At 49.8% G+C, this 18,881-nt stretch overlaps 1 protein-coding gene across 1 annotated transcript in view; it reads left to right on the top strand.

Moving 5' to 3' along the window:
- Stk10 (serine/threonine kinase 10) overlaps positions 1-18,881 on the top strand; it is a 111,155-nt gene that overhangs the window by 51,149 nt on the left and 41,125 nt on the right. Inside the window, exons 4-5 of the mRNA XM_026401334.2 lie at positions 1,470-1,619; positions 18,649-18,721. Of these exons, the coding sequence (XP_026257119.2) occupies positions 1,470-1,619; positions 18,649-18,721 (223 nt within the window). The remainder of the gene's footprint in view (positions 1-1,469; positions 1,620-18,648; positions 18,722-18,881) is intronic.

Raw genomic sequence — 18,881 nt, 5'->3', positions numbered from 1 at the left:
CCTGGAGCCCCCTGCAGACCTCAGCGCAGGGTCTTAGCTGGGCCATTCACGACAGTCGGGGGTCCCCGAGTTTTCTGCCTCCCCCCACCACCTCCACTCAGTCCCACTCTGTCACCCTCCTCCCTCGTCCATCAAGTCCAGCATCCTTCCTGGTCTCTACCTCGGCCAGCTGCCTCCTGGGCCTCCGTGAGGACCTCAGCTGAGCCCGTGCCAGCTCTTCTCTGCTCTGGAGGGAATCCTTTTCCTTTTCCCTGTTTGTTTTTGTGCCACCAGGGTTTGGACCAGGCCTCCCATGGCCAGGCAGACTCTGGGCCCCAGAGCTTCGCCCCCAGCCTTTTTCATTTCTTATTTTGAGACAGAGTCTAAGTTGCTGAGGGTCTTGCTAAGTTGCCCAGGCTGGCCTCCAACTTGCCATCCTCCGGCCTCAGCCTTCCAAGTTGCTGGGATCACGGTGCCACTGCGCCCAGCCTCTGGGGGATTGGTAAATGTGCCGAAGTCAGATTGCGTGTCTGCCCTGCTCAGAGCCTAGCATGGGTCCCCCCGCTGTATTGTGGATCTCCGAGGCGTGGGCCACAAGCTCCTGCCAGATCAGGCTCTGGCCTCCACCTGCTTCCTGTCCACCCTCCCCTCTGGCTGCACCAGGGCCTTTGCACGGGCTGCTCTTCTTTCTTCTCATTCCCCACCTGCTGGGCCCATTCATCCTTTGAACCTCAGAGGGTCCCTGCTGTCTCCAAGCAGAGATGTCTGTAGTGTGTGTGTGTGTGTGTGTGTGTGTGTGTGTGTGTGTGTGCGCGCGCGCGCGCATGCGTGCACACCTGACAGAGTGCGTGTGAGTGTGTCCCCAAGAGTCCACGGGTGGAAACCCAGTCCCCAGACAGCATTGATGGTACTGGAGCTGGGGCCCTGGGGAGGTGACAAGGACGCAGAGTGGCTCTGGAAGAGGAGGAGGAGGAGACCTGGCGCCAGCACCTCGCCCTCTGGCCACCTGGAGCCCCCACAGAGTGAAGCAGCAGGAGCCCCACCAGATGCCAGCTCCCTGCCCCCCCCCCCACTTCTTGGCTTCCTGAACCTTGACCCCAGACAGACAGATGTCTGTTGTCCATCAGCTACCTGGTCCTGGTGCCTGTCGTAAACAGAAGGGGCCTAGGTGGCCGTGTCCTCCGGCCCAGGCTGGTTGCACGAGGCACCTCAACTCTGAAGCCAGACTCTGCTTGACCCTCGGATCTGTGTCTGCCCACCTGTGTGGCCTCGAGCAAGTGGCCCTCTGAGCCCTGCTCGCCTCCCCTGTACGTGGGCACGATGATCGTGCTGCCCGTGGGATGGTCGTTGAGCATAGGATGGTCGACGGGTCGGTGCCAGGGGGAGCCGGGCTTCAGCGAGGGCACCGTGGTGTGGGTGGCCCTGCTGGTTCTGGTGCCTGGTGTGTGGCCAGGCTTGCGGAGTTGACCAACCGTCTCCTCTGTCCCCAGAGCTGGAACGTGGCCTCACGGAGCCCCAGATCCAGGTGGTCTGCCGCCAGATGCTGGAGGCCCTCAGCTTCCTGCACAGCAAGAGGATCATCCACCGCGACCTGAAGGCGGGCAACGTCCTGATGACCCTCGAGGGAGACATCCGGCTGGGTAAGGGCGACCGGGTGAGGGTTGGGGTGCCCAGGGCGGGAGAGGCCGAGTGGCCGTGCCTACCTGGGCATCCTGGCTGCAGCTGCCTGCCTGGTCGGGCCTTTGCCATGGGAGGAAGCTGGGGCTTGGGATCCCCATGGCCTCTGGGATCCGGACTGGCTGTCCCCGCCCAGCCCTGGACCACAGGTTGCGTACTGTCCCCATCTGCTCATTCTAACCCAGTGGTTCTCAGCTGGGGTGATCTTGCCCCTGGGGATGCTGGGCAGTGTCTGGAGGTAACTTGGGGGTGCTGCTTGCATCCAGTGGGCAGAGGCCAGGGGTGCTGCTGGACAGCCTCCAGAGCACAGGACAAGCCTGTGCCCGCAGTGCCAAGGTGGCACACTCTGGGCAACACTCTGCCCCTCGGGTCTCTAGAAGGCCCGTAGCTCCACCTGGTCGTGTGGCTCAGAGAGCCAAGACAAAAGATCCGCACAGGTACGACTGTTTTCCAGAATATTCTTGGCCTTCCGTCGGTTGCCCCCACGAGTGTCCCCGCCGCCCTCCTCCTGGAGAAGTGGATTTTGAACTCTTCTGCCCTTTCCTTTTGCATTGCGTCTGAAATGCTACTTAAGGTGGAAAAAGTCACAAATTCTATCATTTGATGAAAGACATTTGCTTATCATACAAAGTCCACATAGTATGTGAGGGTCTAAAAGAAAGTGCTGGGAATGTCCACTGAATTCTTGTTGGCCCCAGTCATCATCCCAGACGCCTGCGCATGTCCAGGGGGTGGAAGGGTGCGGGGTGGGCATTGGAGGAAGCTGGTCCTTCCTTCCTGCTGCGCTGGACCTCAGCCAGCGCCACGTTCCACGGTGTCTCTGAGGTAAGCAGGTCCCCGTGCCTCCGCCCCTCAACCCCATGCTCCAGCACAGACCCATGCTGCCCTTCCCCGAGAGGTTACACGGGGTCTTTAAGGACACTTTAACTCTGTCCATCAGGAACTGCGCCACCACGGAGCCCCCAGGACGAGAGCCGCAGGGGCAGTAATGAGGTGGGCACACCAGCCATCCCCTGTGTGCTGGCTGTGAGGGTTCAGAGAGGGCAGGGACCTGGCCCTGGTGGCAGAGCTGGCAGGGACAGAGCCAGGGCTGGCCAGGGTTGCTGGCGAGGGGCAGGTGCCGGGACGGGGAGTGCCAGGGGAGGAGGTCGGACCCCGCCTGGCTAGGGTTGGGGGCTCAGAGAAGCTGTGTTTGGGGAGGAGGCTGAGCAGGGAAAGATGGCCACAGGTTTGGCAGGTCAACAAGACGGAGCGGGTGGCCCTGTGGGCAGGAGGAGTGGAGAGGGGAAGCAGGGGGTTGCGGGAGCGTCACACAAACACAACTCCACACAAAGCCCGCGCTGGGTGTCGGGATCGACCAGGCTCTCTGCGTATCATCTCATTTAATCAGCAGTGAGACACCGAGGCCCAGTGAAAACAGGTGCCCTGGATTCTCCCATGAGGGAGAAGTGGCAGGGTGTGGGCTTGGGCACTGCAAGCTGCCAGAGGACCCCCTCATGCCAGGGTTGATGGGGTGTGGCCAGGGAGGGGCTGGACTGAGGACGGTGGGGTGGACAGAGTCAGGTATCCTGGCAAATTCAAGAGGCACAGTTAGCCCGGCCTTCCAGAGCATATCCAGAGGAGGAGGCAGAACAGGGAAGACCCAGGTTCAGCCAGGTGCAGGGCCTGGCCAGAGCAGGGAGCCCAAGGAGGGGTGCAGGGGCCCAGGAAGCTATGCTGCTGCCCGCTGTGTCCTGCCCCACCCCCATCCTGGACACCCTGAACTTGGACAGCGCTGGTACCTGAGCAGGCTCCAGGATCCCACTGCGACCAGGGGAGCTGGGCCGAGGCACCTCGGTGGGTCTCAGCCACCTGGCATGACAGCTGGGACAGCCAGGAAGCCAGTAAGGGGGGAAGGACAGTCCAGGGAGAGTCCAGTGTGTATCACAGTGAGTGCTGGGCCCTGGGCGTGGTGGGGACGCCTGCTGAGGCCTGGGACATCCTCCCCACACAGCCTGCGGTGGCAGAGGGGGCGGCCTGGGAGACTGGGTGTCCTCTGCTGGCCTCTCCCTACCTTCCTGGGACAGTCTCTGGCCTCTGGAGCCCCCCCACTACCCTGTGCCCTGTGTCTTTATGAACTCAAGTACATGTGAGTGACGGTCAGCAGCTCCGTCCCCAGCAGGGCCTGGGTCTCTCTGCAGAGTCGGTGAACTGCGGAGCTGCACTCAAGACGAGTCCTGCTCAGGCGCTGGCTCTGCCACTCTGCTGTGTGGTCTGTGGAAACATGCTCAGCCTCTCTGGCCTGTAGCCTGGGCACGGCAGCAGAGCCCCCACCCAGGGTATGACGGTGGGGTGAAGCTGGAGTCCCTCACTGGAGGCTGGCCCTCAGGCTCACCCTCTGCTGCTGGGCACTCCGCATCTTCCTCTGCTGGGGTTTCAGGCTTCCTCCCAGATGCCTGTGGCCATTGCCAGGCGTAGCCAGGCTCAGTGCTGGGCTGGAGGGATCCTTCCTGCAGGGAGAGGCCGGGGAGGGCTGACGGCCCCAGGCACGTCACGGGGCAGAGTAGTGGGCGAGGACCCGGAAGACCAAAGATCTGTCTTCTTGTCCTGGAACTGCCGTTTGGCACTGGGTAACCCTGGACAAGTCTCCTAGCCTTTCTGAGCCTCGGCTTCCTTAAACTCTGAGTGCCGTGATGGTCACTGGCTCGCGGACTTGGCATGAGAGCTTGGTGGGCCCGCACATCCAGCAGGCCCAGCGCGTCCTAGATGCCCAGGGCGTGAGGTTCCCTCCTGGGCCGAGGAGCAGCTCCAAGCCTCTGCTGTCAGCCGGTGGCCCTATCTCCAGACACCCTTATTCTTTGCTCACGAGCTCCTTCTGCAGATGGGAGGTCTTTCAGCGGGTCTTTTAGGCTGCAGCTAAAGCTCCAAGGGCCCTGCCTGAGCCCGGAGCCAGTGGGTACTCAGCAGTGAAGAGTCGCTCCAGTGTGAGCTTGGCTCTGCAGGCTTTGTCCCTGACGTGCAGTGGGCCAGTCGGAGCCTGTTACCTTCACCTAGGCCAGCGTCCCCAGTCCTGCTGCAGTGGGCTGGGTCCTGGTTCTCCCTCTGTATAGAGAGCCGGGCGGGGGGGGGGGCATGTTCCAAGACCCCCATGGATACCTGGAATCTGGTCAGCACCAAACCCTAGTACTCTGTGTACCCTCTACATAAGGGTGATTTATAAATTAGACATAGTAAGAAATTAACCACAATAATAAAATAGGAGTTACAACCATATGCTGTGATCTGGGCGCAGGGGCACATGCCTGTAGTCTCAGTGACTCACAAGCCTGAGGCAGGAGGACCGCAAGTTCAAGGCCAGCCTCAGCAATTTAGTAAGGACCGAAGAAATTTAGTGAGACCCTGTCTCTAAATTAAAAAAAAATAAAATAGGCTGGAATGTGGGTCTGAAGTTAAGCTGCCATCGGTTCAATCCCCAGTGCCGAAAAGATAACCCAAACCAGCAAGCATGCTGTGTAAGGCTATGTGGTGTGGACTTTCTCTCTGCAATGAGTTGAGGCAGAATAATCTCTTCATTGGCTTGTGAGCAGCCACATGAGGAGCACCATGAGAAGGAAACTGCAGCTAAGGGGACCGCGAGGCCACCACGCACCACACCAGTGTTCCATGTGTGCAAACCCATTTGATCCTCAGAGGCCACTGATAACGTTTTACAGAGTGGGTATTTGGGACCTAGAGAGGTCAGTTCACTTGGTCAATGTCACACAGCCAGCACGAGGAACAGCTAGGGTCCACACCAAGGCATCGGACCCCAGAGCTGCTTAGCCACCGCCTCTTGTGGTGGCAAATGGTAAAAGCCACCTCCTATGGCTGCAGGCAGACAGGGGAATGGGGCACACTGGGTTCCCTATTGGCAAAAGGACGGAACCCAGATATGGTGGGCTCCATGGAGAGCTGGGAATAGGAACCAGGCTCTATCAAGGCTCTTCGGGCTGCCTTTCCGTGCATATCTTTGGGCTCTCAGACCAACCCCTCTCCTGGAAGATGGGTCTTTTTTTTTTCTTTCTCAATGTTATTTTATTTTTTTTACTTTTAGAAATCTATTTGATTATAAATGCATTATCACAAAATACCAATTAAAACAAAAAAATACACCCATATGTAATCTACAGGTGACTCTAAAGACACAGGTGGACTGAGAACAAAAGGCTGTACGATTGCTACATAAAGGGGCTGGAGTTGTGGCTCAGCAGTAGAGCGCTCCCCTCGCACGTGTGAGGCCCTGGGTTTGACACTCAGCACCATATAAAGATAAATAAATGTATAAATAAATAAAGGTGTTGTGTCCACCTACAGTTAAATATATATACATATATATATATATACACAAAAATAAATAATTGTCCACCTACAATTATATATATAAAATAAAAATAAGCGTATCAGCAAAAGAAAGCTAGGGGGCTGGGGGGCTGGGGAATGCAGCTCAGTTGGTAGAGTTCTTACCTCGAATGCACAAGGCCCTGAGTCCAATCCCCAGCACCACACACACTCACTCACACACACTCACATACACAAAGCTGGGGTGGCAAATCATGGTATGCAAATCAGGTTTCAGGTATTTTTAAATTTAGAGACCGTGTCTCATTTTAAGGCAAAAAGGTATATGAGATAAAATATATTTTATGTTAACAAAACTTTGAAAAGAGGAAAAGGATAATAATACATAAAGATAAAAGGGAGCTTTCCCTAGGACACTGCAACCAGAGGAGATTCACTTGAAACTCATACCATACTTCCAAAATGTAAAAAGATAAGATGGCGAGAATTCAATAAAGAAATAAAAAGCAACACTTTAATACTGAGACAGCAATTCCCACTTACTGTAAAGAAAAATAAACTCATAACAAAATGGTAACCTCCAAACAGATGACTTTGAAAAACATTTTAAACCAATTAGACTTATACACTCAAGCTCTGAATAGCAAAGGGAATATTATACTGGATAGACCAACTTGTAGGGAATAAACCAAAGGTTACTAGATATGAAAATATTAAAGTTATTTTGTAAACATCATAGAATCTAATTAGAAACCAAAAGTGGAAGGGAAGTTCAAAAATCCATAAATATGTGCAAATTGATTGAACACTTTTGAACATGGTCTTTTTCAAGAATTGAAAGATAAAAGGAAAAGGTGTTTCGATTGTTTTTTTTGTTGTTGTTGTTGTTTCAATTTGATTGATTTCAGCTCTGATTTTGATTATTTCCTGTCTTTTACTGCTTTTGGTTTTGGTTTGTTCTTTTTCTAGGGCTTTCAGATGTAATGTTAAGTTATTTCTATCCTTTTAATGAATGAGCTCAATTCAATCAACTTTCCTCTTAGCACTGCCTTCATAGGGTCTTGGAGAGTTTTCTATGTTTTATCGGTGTTCTCATTTACCTCTAAGTATTTTTTTATTTCATCTCGGATTTCTTCTGTTATCCATTAGTCATTCAGTAGCATACTATTTAGTCTCTAGGTGTTAAGAGTAGCTTCTACTTTTTATTTAACATTGATTTCTAATTTTATTCCATTATGATCTGATAGATTGCAAGGTATTATCTCTACTTTTTTGTTTTTTCTAAGAGTTGTTTTGTGGCCTAAGATATGGTCTATTTTAGAGAAGGATCTGTGTGCTGCTGAGAAGAAAGTGTATTCAGTCATGGATGGATGAAATATTCTATATTTATCTATCAAGTCTAAAATATTAATTGTATTTTTTAGTTCTATAGTTTCTTTAGTTTTTGTTTGCAGGATCTATCTAATAGTGAGAGAGGTGTGTTAAAGTCACCCAGTATTATTGTGTTGTAGTCTGTTTAATTCTTGAAATTGAGAATGGTTTGTTTGATGTACTTAGATGCTCCATTGTTTGGGTCATAAATATTTACAATTGTTAGGTCTTGTTGATGTGTGATTCCTTTAGTATGAAATGTTCTTCTTTGTCCCTTGTGATTAACTTTGGCTTGAAGTCAGCTTTATCTGATATGAGGGTAGAAAGCCCTGCTTGTTTACAAGATCCATGTGAATGATAAAATTTCCCCCATCTTTTTATCTTCAGTCTGTTTAAGTCTTTGCCTATGAGGTGAGTCTCTTGGAGATAGCATATTGTTGGGTCTTATTTTTTAATCCAATCAACAAGTCTATATCTTTTGTTTGATGAGTTTAGGCCATTTACATTCAACATTATTATTGAGAAATGATTTTATTCCCTGTCATTTTAATTTATTTCTGGCTTTTAATTCAAATTAGTTTTTCCTTTGATTGACTATTCTCCTAGTGTAGTTCCTTCCTTTACTAGTTTTCACTTTTATTTTTAATTTATTCTTCATGAAATACCTTATTGAGCATGTTCTGTAGTGCAGGCTTTCTAGTTTTAAACTTTTGTTTATCATGGAAGGTTTTTATTTCAAGATCATCTGAAGCTTAATTTTGCTGGGTTTACTAGCGTTGCCTAGCATCCATTTTTGTTCAGGGCTTGGTATATATTATTCCAAGACCTCCTAACTTTGAGGGTCTAGATTGAGAAATCAGCTGAGATCCGGATTGGTTTCCCTCTAAATGTGACCTGTCATTTTTCCTGGAAGCCCTTGAAATTCTAACCTTATTCTGTACATTAGGCAATTTCATAATAATGTGCCTTGGTGTGAGTCAGTTGTAATTTTGGATATTTGGGATTCTGTAAGCCTCCTATATTTGATTTTCCATTTTGTTCTTTAGGTTTGGGAAATTTTCTGTTCTTGTTTCACTGAAAAGATTGTATATTCCTTTAGTTTGTATCTCTAAGCCTTCATCTATCCAAATAAATCTTAAATTTGGTCTTTTCAGGTTACCCCATATTTCTTGGAAGTTCTGTTCATGGTCTTTTAAATGTCTTTTCTCCATGGTCAACATTCTTCATTGCCTGAAACTCTGGCTTCCAAGTGGTCTAGTCTGTTGGTGATCCTTTCCATTGAATTTTTAATTTGGTTCATTAAATCCTTCATTTCAAGGATTTCTGTGAGTCTCTCTTTATTGAAGTGCTATTTCTTTATTGAAGTGTTGTTTCTCTTCCTGTGATTTCTCTCTGATGTCACTCCTTACATCATCCTTTACTTCGTTGTCAGTTTAATTTTATACATTCTAAGCTCCTTTTCTGATGTTTCTTCCACTGTGGTGTTGATGGATTCTGTTATTGAAGTATCTTGGTTTGTTTGGGGTGATTTGTTCCCTTGCTTTTTCATGTTGTTTGTGTGTCTGTCCACCTAACAGTATGGATCTGAGGCAGTAGAGTTTCTATCCTGTGGACTTACAGTGTCCCTGAAGATTTCTGATACCTCACTGTTTAGGGGGAAACAAATAATAACCACCACCATGCAAACTATATACAGCATTAAACCAGATAGTTCCTACTATGATGTCAACAATGTTAATTGTCACTGTAAACAAACAGAAATGATGTAATCAGTTATTGCCCACAATAAAAACAGTAAGTTTGCAAGTGGGCTTACAATTTTGAATGGCAGACAGGGAGAGAGCAGAGGTGATGCAAGATGTGATAGTTATGAGGGAGGAGGGGAGAAGATAGGAGTAAAAACATTAAGGAGGAATGAAAGAACAGTAAAGATTGTTAGCAGAAAAAAAGAGAGAATCAAGGGAAACAAATAAGTGAGAGGAAAAAATATAAATAAAATAAAAATTTTAAAAATCAAAAATTAATACAAAGCAAAACTGAAATATACTAATCAAACATCCTACTCCCACCAAAACTTGATCCATGAAAAATAACTGGTTTCAAAAATGCTAGAAATGAGAAAAAATAATGTGAATATGTATAAATTTCCATGAACCATTAAGGTCACAATTAAACAGAGAAAAGAAAAAAGGGAGGAAAAAGATCTTCATGAAAAGTTGAAGAATTGTTTCCTTTGGGGTTCAAGATTCCCAGCCTCCTTTCTTGGCAGTGGTTGGTGTGGTCCTGTGGAGTGTGAGGCTTGCCCCTCCCTCAGGGCGGGGTTGCTGGAGTGACAGAGGAAATCCCATAGGTAGAACTCCTGGAAGCGGGGCTTAGGCCTAGGCAGGCTCCAGGCTCCTCCCTGAATGCCAGCTGGTCTGGAGATTTCAAATCAGGCACCTCCAGGACCCAGCAATTGCCCATCCATGTTGGAAGACTGCACCCCAGGATCTCTCATGGGTTCCCCCCATGAGGTGGAGAAACCAATTAGTCCACCAGGTCACCTGAGGACCTCCTCTTGGGTTCAGTCTCCAAACTCAGTCTCTCCCAACCTGCCCTTTTGAATCCTGGCCAGGTGTATCTCTCCCAACAAGGTCCTGCAAGCAGTCAGATTGGGAGTGGATGGGTAGAGCCTGGTGGGTTTCTGTGACCAGTTGTCTCCAGTGTAAACCTCTCTCCACATTTGATTTTCTCCTGGTCACTTAGGCACACTCGATGTCATGCAGCGTGGGTTTGCCAGGCCTGTATTTGGGGCCAGACTCAGGTTTGCCAGGACTGGGCTCTCTCAGCTGCCAGCCCCTGCACTGCGGGCAAAATGGTTCCTTCTTCTGTCCTGTGCGCAGCACAGGGAGAGATTCGGGTTCTTCTGCACAAGGCAATTGTGCAGTGCACCTTTGAGTTTAGTCCGGCAGAGCCTGTGATCTGTGAACTCCCCCTACCCAGACACGCCTCAGGCCTCCAAAAAACGCGGGTTCCTTTAATTCTCCTACCCTTCCCTGCCTGTGCCCGTGGAGGGACCGCTCTGGCTGGTGGCTCTGGCCGGGGCAGCTGTGCTGCTGGGGATTTCTTCCTTATTTTATAAGATGAACCTCCTGAGTCCTTGATCTGCTTGAGAGTCCAGTATTAAATTCCAGTAAAGACTGCCCCCCACCACACTTTTTTCTCTCTCGCATCTTCTTACTGAGAAGCTGCCCACCTGCTCTCTTGGTTTCACACCATGGAGCAGCCAGCAAAGCAACCTCCTCTATTCCACCATCTTGAAAGCCCCTCAACTCTGATCTCCTGGAATCTTCTGGCAAGACCTAGCTTTATATTTCCCAGCATCCTGACCGGAAGGAGGAACTGGAAACTCCCCATTGGAGGTCTGGGTGGAGTGATCCCGGGAAAGGCTCTGATTCCTTCACCTTGGCTCAGCTGATTGGTCCCTGGACCAGTCAGTCATTGAGGTCCAATGAGGTGGGCTGTTATGATTGGGCCAGCTTGGCTAAGGTGGTGATCCCAGGACCAATCAGTGAGGCCCAGGAAAGAGGCGTCCTCTGTCAGGCCCAGCTTGTCCTGGTTGCTCTGGCCTGCAGAGTGGGATCAGGGAACACATGGAAGTGCCCCACCCTGCACCCCGCGGATCAGTGTGGGGTGGGGAAGATGGTTTTTCAGAGGAAGAGAGGATTTAGGCTGGCCAGAGAAAGAAATCATTGTCCCCAAAGACTGGCACAGCTGTGAGAATCACACAGTCCCCAAAGACGGGGAATGAGTGCAGCAAAAAGGGCGTGGTGACCCAGGAGAAGAGGGTCAAAGGAGGCAATGGGGTCGGAAGCTGTAGGTACGGGGAGCAACAGGAAGACCTGTGTTAAGTGCCCACAGGTGTTTAGGGGCCTAAAAAGCTAAAGAAAATAAGAATAGACACATTACCTTGTTAGAGCATCTGGGAGATATTATCCCATCTCACAGCTGACTGGTGGGATCCTGGTGTTATAGGCTCGCAGAGACGAAGCAATGTGTCTGCCGGCTCTCTAGGCCCTCTTCACTTCCCCTCCGGCTCCTCTTGCCATGCCACCCCGGAGGGCACACCCTCTGTAATTAGCAGAAGCCTCTCTCCTAAAGAGCTTGGGAGCATGGGGGTTGCTGTGAACTGGAGGAAGGAGGCTCCCAGGATCCCAGGGCCAGGGCAGGGAGCCCTCCCTCCCTCCTGACCCCTGTCCAGGATCAGCAGGTCCCAGCCCTCCTAGGCTTGCTTGCTGGCCTGTACCATGAGGGGCCGGGCTGGTCTCTGACCGCAGGGTGCTGTTGGCCTCTGGATGGGACAGTTCTCACCATGCAGGTACAGCTTCCCTGGCTGCCACTCACGAGGTGGCAGGGGCACTCTGATTCACTGTGGCAGTGTAGATTATGACTGCCCACATTTACACCAACCACCCAGTTATCAGCAAACCCAGGTGTAGCATCCCACTCCCTGGGGGTGCATGGCACCCCCCTGTTGAGAACCACCTGGAAAGTCTCTCAGACCTGAAGGTGAGCCCTGCCTAGACTGGGCTGTGGGTTAGCCCCTTGAGGCAGACTAGGAGAGGAGGGGGTGCAGGACTGCTGAAGGGCGTGGTTCTGCTTTTTATTTATTTGGTGTTGCTGGGGCTCAAACCCAGGGCCTTGAGCATGCTAGGTAAGCACTAGTCCAGAGGGTCCCATCCCCAGCCCTAGGGGTTCAGCTTTAATTGCCTGATGTTGGGGGTGATGCTCCTGATTCCTTGAACTCTTTTGCCCACCTGTGTTCTGGGGACAGGGGAGGGATTATGTTAAGTATTGTCATACATCTCACTTCACTGCTTTAGCAGGTGTGGGCGGGTGGGTGTGTATTAGGTAATGCATTTTACACTGGGTATGTAACTTTTTATTCTCATGGTAAAGTGTAGTTATATGTTTATAAAGATATGCACAAAGGTGTTCATCACAACAGTATTTGTGATAGCCTTAACTCAGAGATGATGGGTGTGTGTGTGCAGTAGAGGCTCAATTAAACAGCCCTGGTGTTGTCTTTCAGTTGAGTCTTTTGGCTCCTGAAAATTGTTACAGAAAATGGGTTGTTTCCTGGAAAGATGTGATGCGGAGCCAGACGTGGTGTTGGGCACCGGCAGTGCAGCCGCGGGGACCCAGATGGGAAAGTCATTGGAACCCGCTGGGTGGCATAGCAAGACCCCTTCCTGAAGAGCAAAGGTGGAGGCCAGCTGTGAAGGGAAAAGACCGCTGGAGAGATCTGGGTTTCACTTTGATTGTATTTTCTTGAAGTAGCAGATAGAGTTACACTGTTTCCAGGGTTCTGCCTTCTCCTGCTGCCCATCCTGAGCCAAAACTACCTGAGGACTGGGCGTGTAGCTCTGTGGTGGGGTGTGTGCATGACAGGTTTGACCCCTGACACCAAAAAGCCCTTATCTGTGAGCTGAGGGTGGGATTCAGTGGTAGAGCATTTGCCTGACATGTGAGGGCCCTGGGTTCAAGCCCCCGTACTGAAAAAAATTATACATATTTATAATTTTTTATAAAAATTATTTATATTATATATACTGAAAAATATATGTGTGTACATATATTTTTTAATTACAAGTATACTGAACATATATAGACTTCTTTGTAATATTTATTCCTTAAAGGGTTTGGCATAACTGTTGGTATAGCATATACATCGTATCAGGGCTGTAAGTAAACCTGGATAGAATTTGAAGAATATGGGCTGACTGTGGGTTGTGTATAAATGATACACTATTTTATATAAGGGACTTAAGCATCCTCACATTTTGGTGGGAGGATGTAGTCCTAAAACCAATAAATAATGTGGAGCTATATATGGCAAACCTGTAGGTGCTTTCTCTCTGTCGATGATTGAGACTTTCTAAACCTACAAATGTTTGATTTTTTTAATAAGCAAGATTGTTTTGATAATCAGGAAAAAAACTCTCACACGCACACAGGCATGAGTGGATGGGCCGATGGCCTGTAGACAGTTTGGAATAATAAGACCCACAAGGAGGACCCTTGATGTCGCTCTTAATCAGGTGCCTGAGTCTCCTTGGTGCACAGAAAGGTGGGATCTGGGAGGTGGAAGAGCCAGCAGGTGACCTGCAAGTTCCTTGACTTTGCAGAACTGGGGCTTCCCCATCTGTCACATGGGGACAGTGATTCTCCCTGCCCTGAAGGGTCACACATAGAAGTGATCTGCCAAGAGACAGAGGAGCAGAGGACATGCTAATCAGTGTGCGGATGGTGAGCCTGAGGGTCTGCGCAGTGTTGCCGGTGAACTCGCAGTACACACTGGTTTCTGTAAGATCCATGTGCACTTTTTAACATGTTGGGGCCATAGCATGTAGTCGGTTTTCTAGTCTTTACAGTTTTTCTTCATTTTTATATTTTTGTGTGCTGTGCTCGCCCTCCTGGCCTGCTGGGCACTGGTCCCCTGAGCTACACAGCCCTTCCTTTTTTTAAAATTCATTTTTTATTTTTAATTGACACATGGTCAGGGCACATATTCATGGGCACCTGGTGGCATTTCCACGTGTCTGCAGCGTATAATGATTGCACCGGGGTAACTGGCCTGTCTATTGACTAGTTCTGTGAGGAACCTTCAGAATCCCCTCTATTAACTATTTTTAAAATGCAGTCAATCACTGTCACCATAGTCTCTCTGCTGTGCTGGAGGGCAGTGGCCGCCCTCCAACCAGCGTTCCTCCCCACCTTCTCAGCCCCTGGTCTCCGTGATTCCACTCTCTGCTTTCACAGACCGACATTTTATGTCCACACTTAAGGGAGAAGTCACGCAGCCTCCGTCTTCCCGCGCCTGGCTTATTCACTTAGCGTAATGTTCTAGTCTGCTTTTTAAAGTTGGACAGGGTCAGCATATTCCCGGGTATGGCTCGCTGTACCTCATAAACATGGCTATCTCATGTTCTTCTGTGTTCTGTCATGTGCACAGAACAGGCTCCACCTGCAAGAGCCTCACACTGGGTGTCTAGGCTCCCATCATTCTCTCATGGGTGATGCCAAGGGGCCAGGCTGGCTCTTGGCCCCTCTCCATACCCACCCCTCAGAGGAGGACTTGCTGGGGACCTGCAGTGGCCACATCCCCACAGTCACACCGCTCTCACTCCCCAAGAGGAGCACCAAGCTCTTTCACCATTTCCTGAGTTTTACTTAAGAGAAAAAACAAAAACCCACAAAACCAAAAACAAGTTACCAAGTGCATTTCTGTTTTTTCAATCATAAAAGCAACCTACTCCATCAAAACCATTTCAAGAATAAAAATGCATAAAGTGAAAAATGTAATCCCCCTGCCCCCCTGCACTGCCCCCACCAAAACCCCACTCCCGCAGAGGCAGCCTCCTGGAGTCTGACGTGAGGCTCCAGACCCTTTAGGGGGTGGGTGCGTGCTGTGCACACGGAAGATGCATGGATCTTGCTGTCACATACTTCTGGAACCTCATGCCATGGGTCCATGATTTGCATTACAGTCGGTCCTCTGTGACATGATACAGCATGTTTGAGACAGCGTGTTGCAGATGGACTTCCACATTGGCGTTCCACATGCAGCCCCTCCTTTCCTGGGCTGTGTGTTATTTCATGGCTGGGGCAACACCACTGATCTCAGCACTTGCTGGCAGCCCCGCGACAGTTGCAGTTGTTTCCAATTTGTTGTTCCTCCAGATAATGCTTTATAAGCACCATCTGTGTTATAAATTTCTTGGAGATTTGTTTCCAGAAATAGAATTTCTATCCAACATAGATACACATGTGCACATATATCTCTCTATGTATGTATATGAATATGTGTACATGGCTGTTTATGTATTTAAGGTACTGGGGATTGAACCCAGGGGTGCCCTACCACTGACTACATCCCCTGTTCTTTTTATTTACTTCAAGACAGGGTCTGACTAAGTTACTGAGGCTGGTCAAACTTATGATCCTCCTGCCTCAGCCTCCTGAGTAGTGGGGATCACAGGCATGAGCCACCATGATCATCTCAAACGTTTTTTAAAATCCAAGTTTTCTTTTGTTTTTGTTTTTGTTGTAACATACAGTGCTCCCTCCTTATCCATGGGGAATATGGTCCAGGATCCCCAGGGGATGTGTGAAACTGCAGATAATACCAACTTGTACATACATATTTATGTAAAGTTTAATTTATAAATTAGGCTCAGTAAGAGATGAGCAACCATAATAATGAAATAGAGCAATTACCACACTATGCTGAAATGAAAGTTATTTAAAACTTTTGACTTGCTCATTTCTAGAATTTTCCATGTAGTATCTTCAGACTGTGGCTGTTGGCAGGTAATAGAAATGTGAATGGGGCCCCTGTGAGCCAAGGTGACCAGGCCACACATCTGCAGGCACCTCAGCTCCAGATGTGTGGCCCCGCGCAGCTATAAGAAGCGCAGGACCAAGGCTCCATGGGCAGCCCCTGGTCTGCTGCCTTTCCCTGATTCATTGTCAAACAGGAGGCGGAGAGGGAGGGTTAAAAACGCCTTCTGCAAGGCCCAGGGCAGCACCGCCTCTGGGGACTCAGGACTGGGCCACCCCACCCTCCTTCCCGGGCGGAAGGGGAAGTGGCAGTCACCCAGAAAGCTGGCCAGCTGTGTCAGGGAGGCCCAGGGGAGCAGCTATCACTGTGAAAGTCTGCAGTTTCTGGTTTTCCTCTCCCTCCTTGGGAAGGGGTTGGCAGGGCCCTTAGGGAGGGTGGCAGCTTCTGGGGCTTCACCCTGGGCCTGAGAAGCAGTCAGTGATCCCAAGGGGTTTCCTGGACTCGGACCAGGTGCCAGCCATGTTGCCGGGGAGCCGGGTTCCCACAGGCGGGGCTAGCCAGCAGGCCGGAAGAGCTGGCCCCCATTCTTACCCAGGGGGCCTAGAGGGCTCCTGTGGGCCAGCAGCCCAGCTGGTTCTCACCTGGAGTCCTGGCCTTCACCTCCTGGGCCCTCCAGCCAACTTGTGGCCACACTAAGCCCCAGTTCCTCTGCCCAGAGTGTCTCCCCATCTTGCTGTCCTCTCTAGACCAGCCTCCATGGCACAGCAGCCTCTGCCCCACCCCCAGGAGTCCACCCTGAAGGTCAAGGGCTTGTTTCTACTCCGGGAGAGGAAGACCTTCCTCAGGGTCAGCTCTGCACCAGAACAGGGCCTGGCACAGGACAGGGCTGAGCTCATCGCTGCTGAATGAATGAATTTGTCGCAGGCGCCGGGCCCTCCTCCCTCCCTGACCACATTCTGAGGTCACCCCTCTAGGTCCGCCTGCCCATCCTTCTATCACCTCACACGTCTGTGTGTGACTGGTTGCTTCTCTGCTCTCTTCTTTAAACTGTGAGCACCCAGAGCCAAGGGCATGGCTTGCCTGGGGTCCTCGCTGCATCCTCTGCACCTCGCCTATGTCTGGCATGGGGTGGGGGGTGTTTGGCGAGTGCCCAAGTGGACCCAGGGAAGGACAGCAAGGCCGCACCCAGTTCCCTCATGTTCAGGCCCAGGCTGGGGGCACCTGCTCTCTTCGGCTCTGCCCCCATGGAAGCTCTGGACACAGCAACTGCCTGCTGCGCTGGGAGGCTGCACACCTCCAGGGCGAGGCCCAGGCTCCCAGCGCTGTTTCCGGGCACAGGGCACTGGACACAGGGCACCTGCAGCATCTGTTCTCAGCGCGATTGCTCCTGAACCTGCTGTCCGTCAAGATGGAACTCTGCCCCCAAGGCAGGAGCTGGGGGATATTTTTCTCTCTGGATTCTTCTCTTCACAGTGAGCATGTGAAGGAAGCTTAAGTGTGTTTAAAATTTTTTTATGTACTTGGTTTTGAGCCAGGGCCTCTGGGAGCTGCCCTGGATGGCCCGGGACTCCTGGGCCCAGACGTTTCCATCCTCCGAGAGCCAGGTCCACAGGTGTGCACCAGGGCCCCGCGCTGTCGGTTTATTTCCTGTTAATCCTGAGATCCAGACTGTTCGTCATGTAGAGTTATGGAATTCAGAGCGTGGAAGGAGCCTCGCTTAGTCTCACCACCGACACTCCACCGATTTAACAGTCTGGTGCATTTCCTCCAAGTCGATTCAATGTGTATTTCTGTCCTTTTTCTGGGGCACGGTTCTGACCATACGTTGGCATTTCTCTTTTCCTAACTTAACCTTTTAACATAAATATAAATCGGTAAATATCTCAAAAATATTTTTATTAGCCAAGCGTGGTGGTGCACGCCTGTTATCCCAGTGACTTGGGAAGCTGACACAGGAGGATTGCAAGTTTGGGGCCAGCTTCAGCAATTTATCGAGGCCCTCAGCAACTTAGCAAGACCCTGTCTCAAAATTTATAAATGGGCTGGGCTGGGGATGTGGCTCAGTGGTGAAGTGCCCTGGGTTCAATCCCCAGTACCAAAAAAAAAAAAAAAAAAATTACGTTAAAAACACTTGAAAACTAACTTTAGTGACTACAGACAGTTCCTACATATGGGGTTGCAGTGCTTTTTTAAAAAATTTGTTTATCCATTATCTTTCTCACCTCTCCTAATTTCCCACTCTGTTTTGCTCTGTGTGTGTTTGTGTGATAGACATGTGACTTTGGGGAGATTTATTTGCCTTTTGGAAAAAGCAGGATATATTATATATATAAATGTTGTGGTTTCTTATTCATTTGTGATAGGTTTTCGCTGTGTTGCTCAGGCTGGCCTGGAACTCCTGCCTCAGCCTCCCAAGAAGCTGGGACCACGGGTGCACTCCACCATGTGGGGCTTCTCAAAAGCTTTTCAAATTATCACCGTGGGTGGAGATGTGGCTCAGAGGTGGTGATTGTGTCATATGCAGGAGGCCCAGCATCACACCACACCCCCCGACACACACACACAGTTAAATTATTCTGTTTGTTTTAGTTTTCGTTGATGTACATTGTAATTTTTTTTTGCATTGGGATCATTTCCTTAGAGTAGATGACTTCATTTGGAATTACTGGTTCAAAAAAATATGGGTGTTTTAAAGACTCTTGTTATTTATTGCAGTTGCTTTCCTACGGGTCTTTTCCAGTCTACACTCTTATTGGCCAATTGAAAGGTCCCATCTCAGTATATTTTTACAGCAGCATGTATTATTTATTATATTTTTAATGATCTCTAATTTGCTAGATTAAAAAAAAAAGAAGAAGAAGAACATTGTTAGCCAATCTGAGATGCATAACCCTAAATCCTCATGGCAGACTTTTACTACCCCAGGGCCATGGGTGGAGGAATGTCCCTCAAATACTTTATCTGAGATTTTCATCTTGCAGCTGACTTTGGTGTGTCTGCCAAGAATCTGAAAACCCTGCAGAAGCGAGATTCCTTCATAGGAACACCCTACTGGTGAGTCGTGCAGCCCCTGAAAGTCAGCAAGGATGCGTGTTTAGCCTGCAAAGGGAACTCTGGGTGGTTTGGGGGACAGAGGCCAAAAACTGAGCACACGGGTCAGCAGGTGGGGCGTGAGCCCTGGCTCCACTTACTGGTGCTCTGTGCGCCCTGGACT

This window comes from Urocitellus parryii, chromosome 1 (genome assembly GCF_045843805.1).
Source record: "Urocitellus parryii isolate mUroPar1 chromosome 1, mUroPar1.hap1, whole genome shotgun sequence".
NCBI classification, from domain to species: Eukaryota; Metazoa; Chordata; class Mammalia; order Rodentia; family Sciuridae; genus Urocitellus; species Urocitellus parryii.
This window is presented reverse-complemented; position numbering and strand designations above follow the sequence as displayed.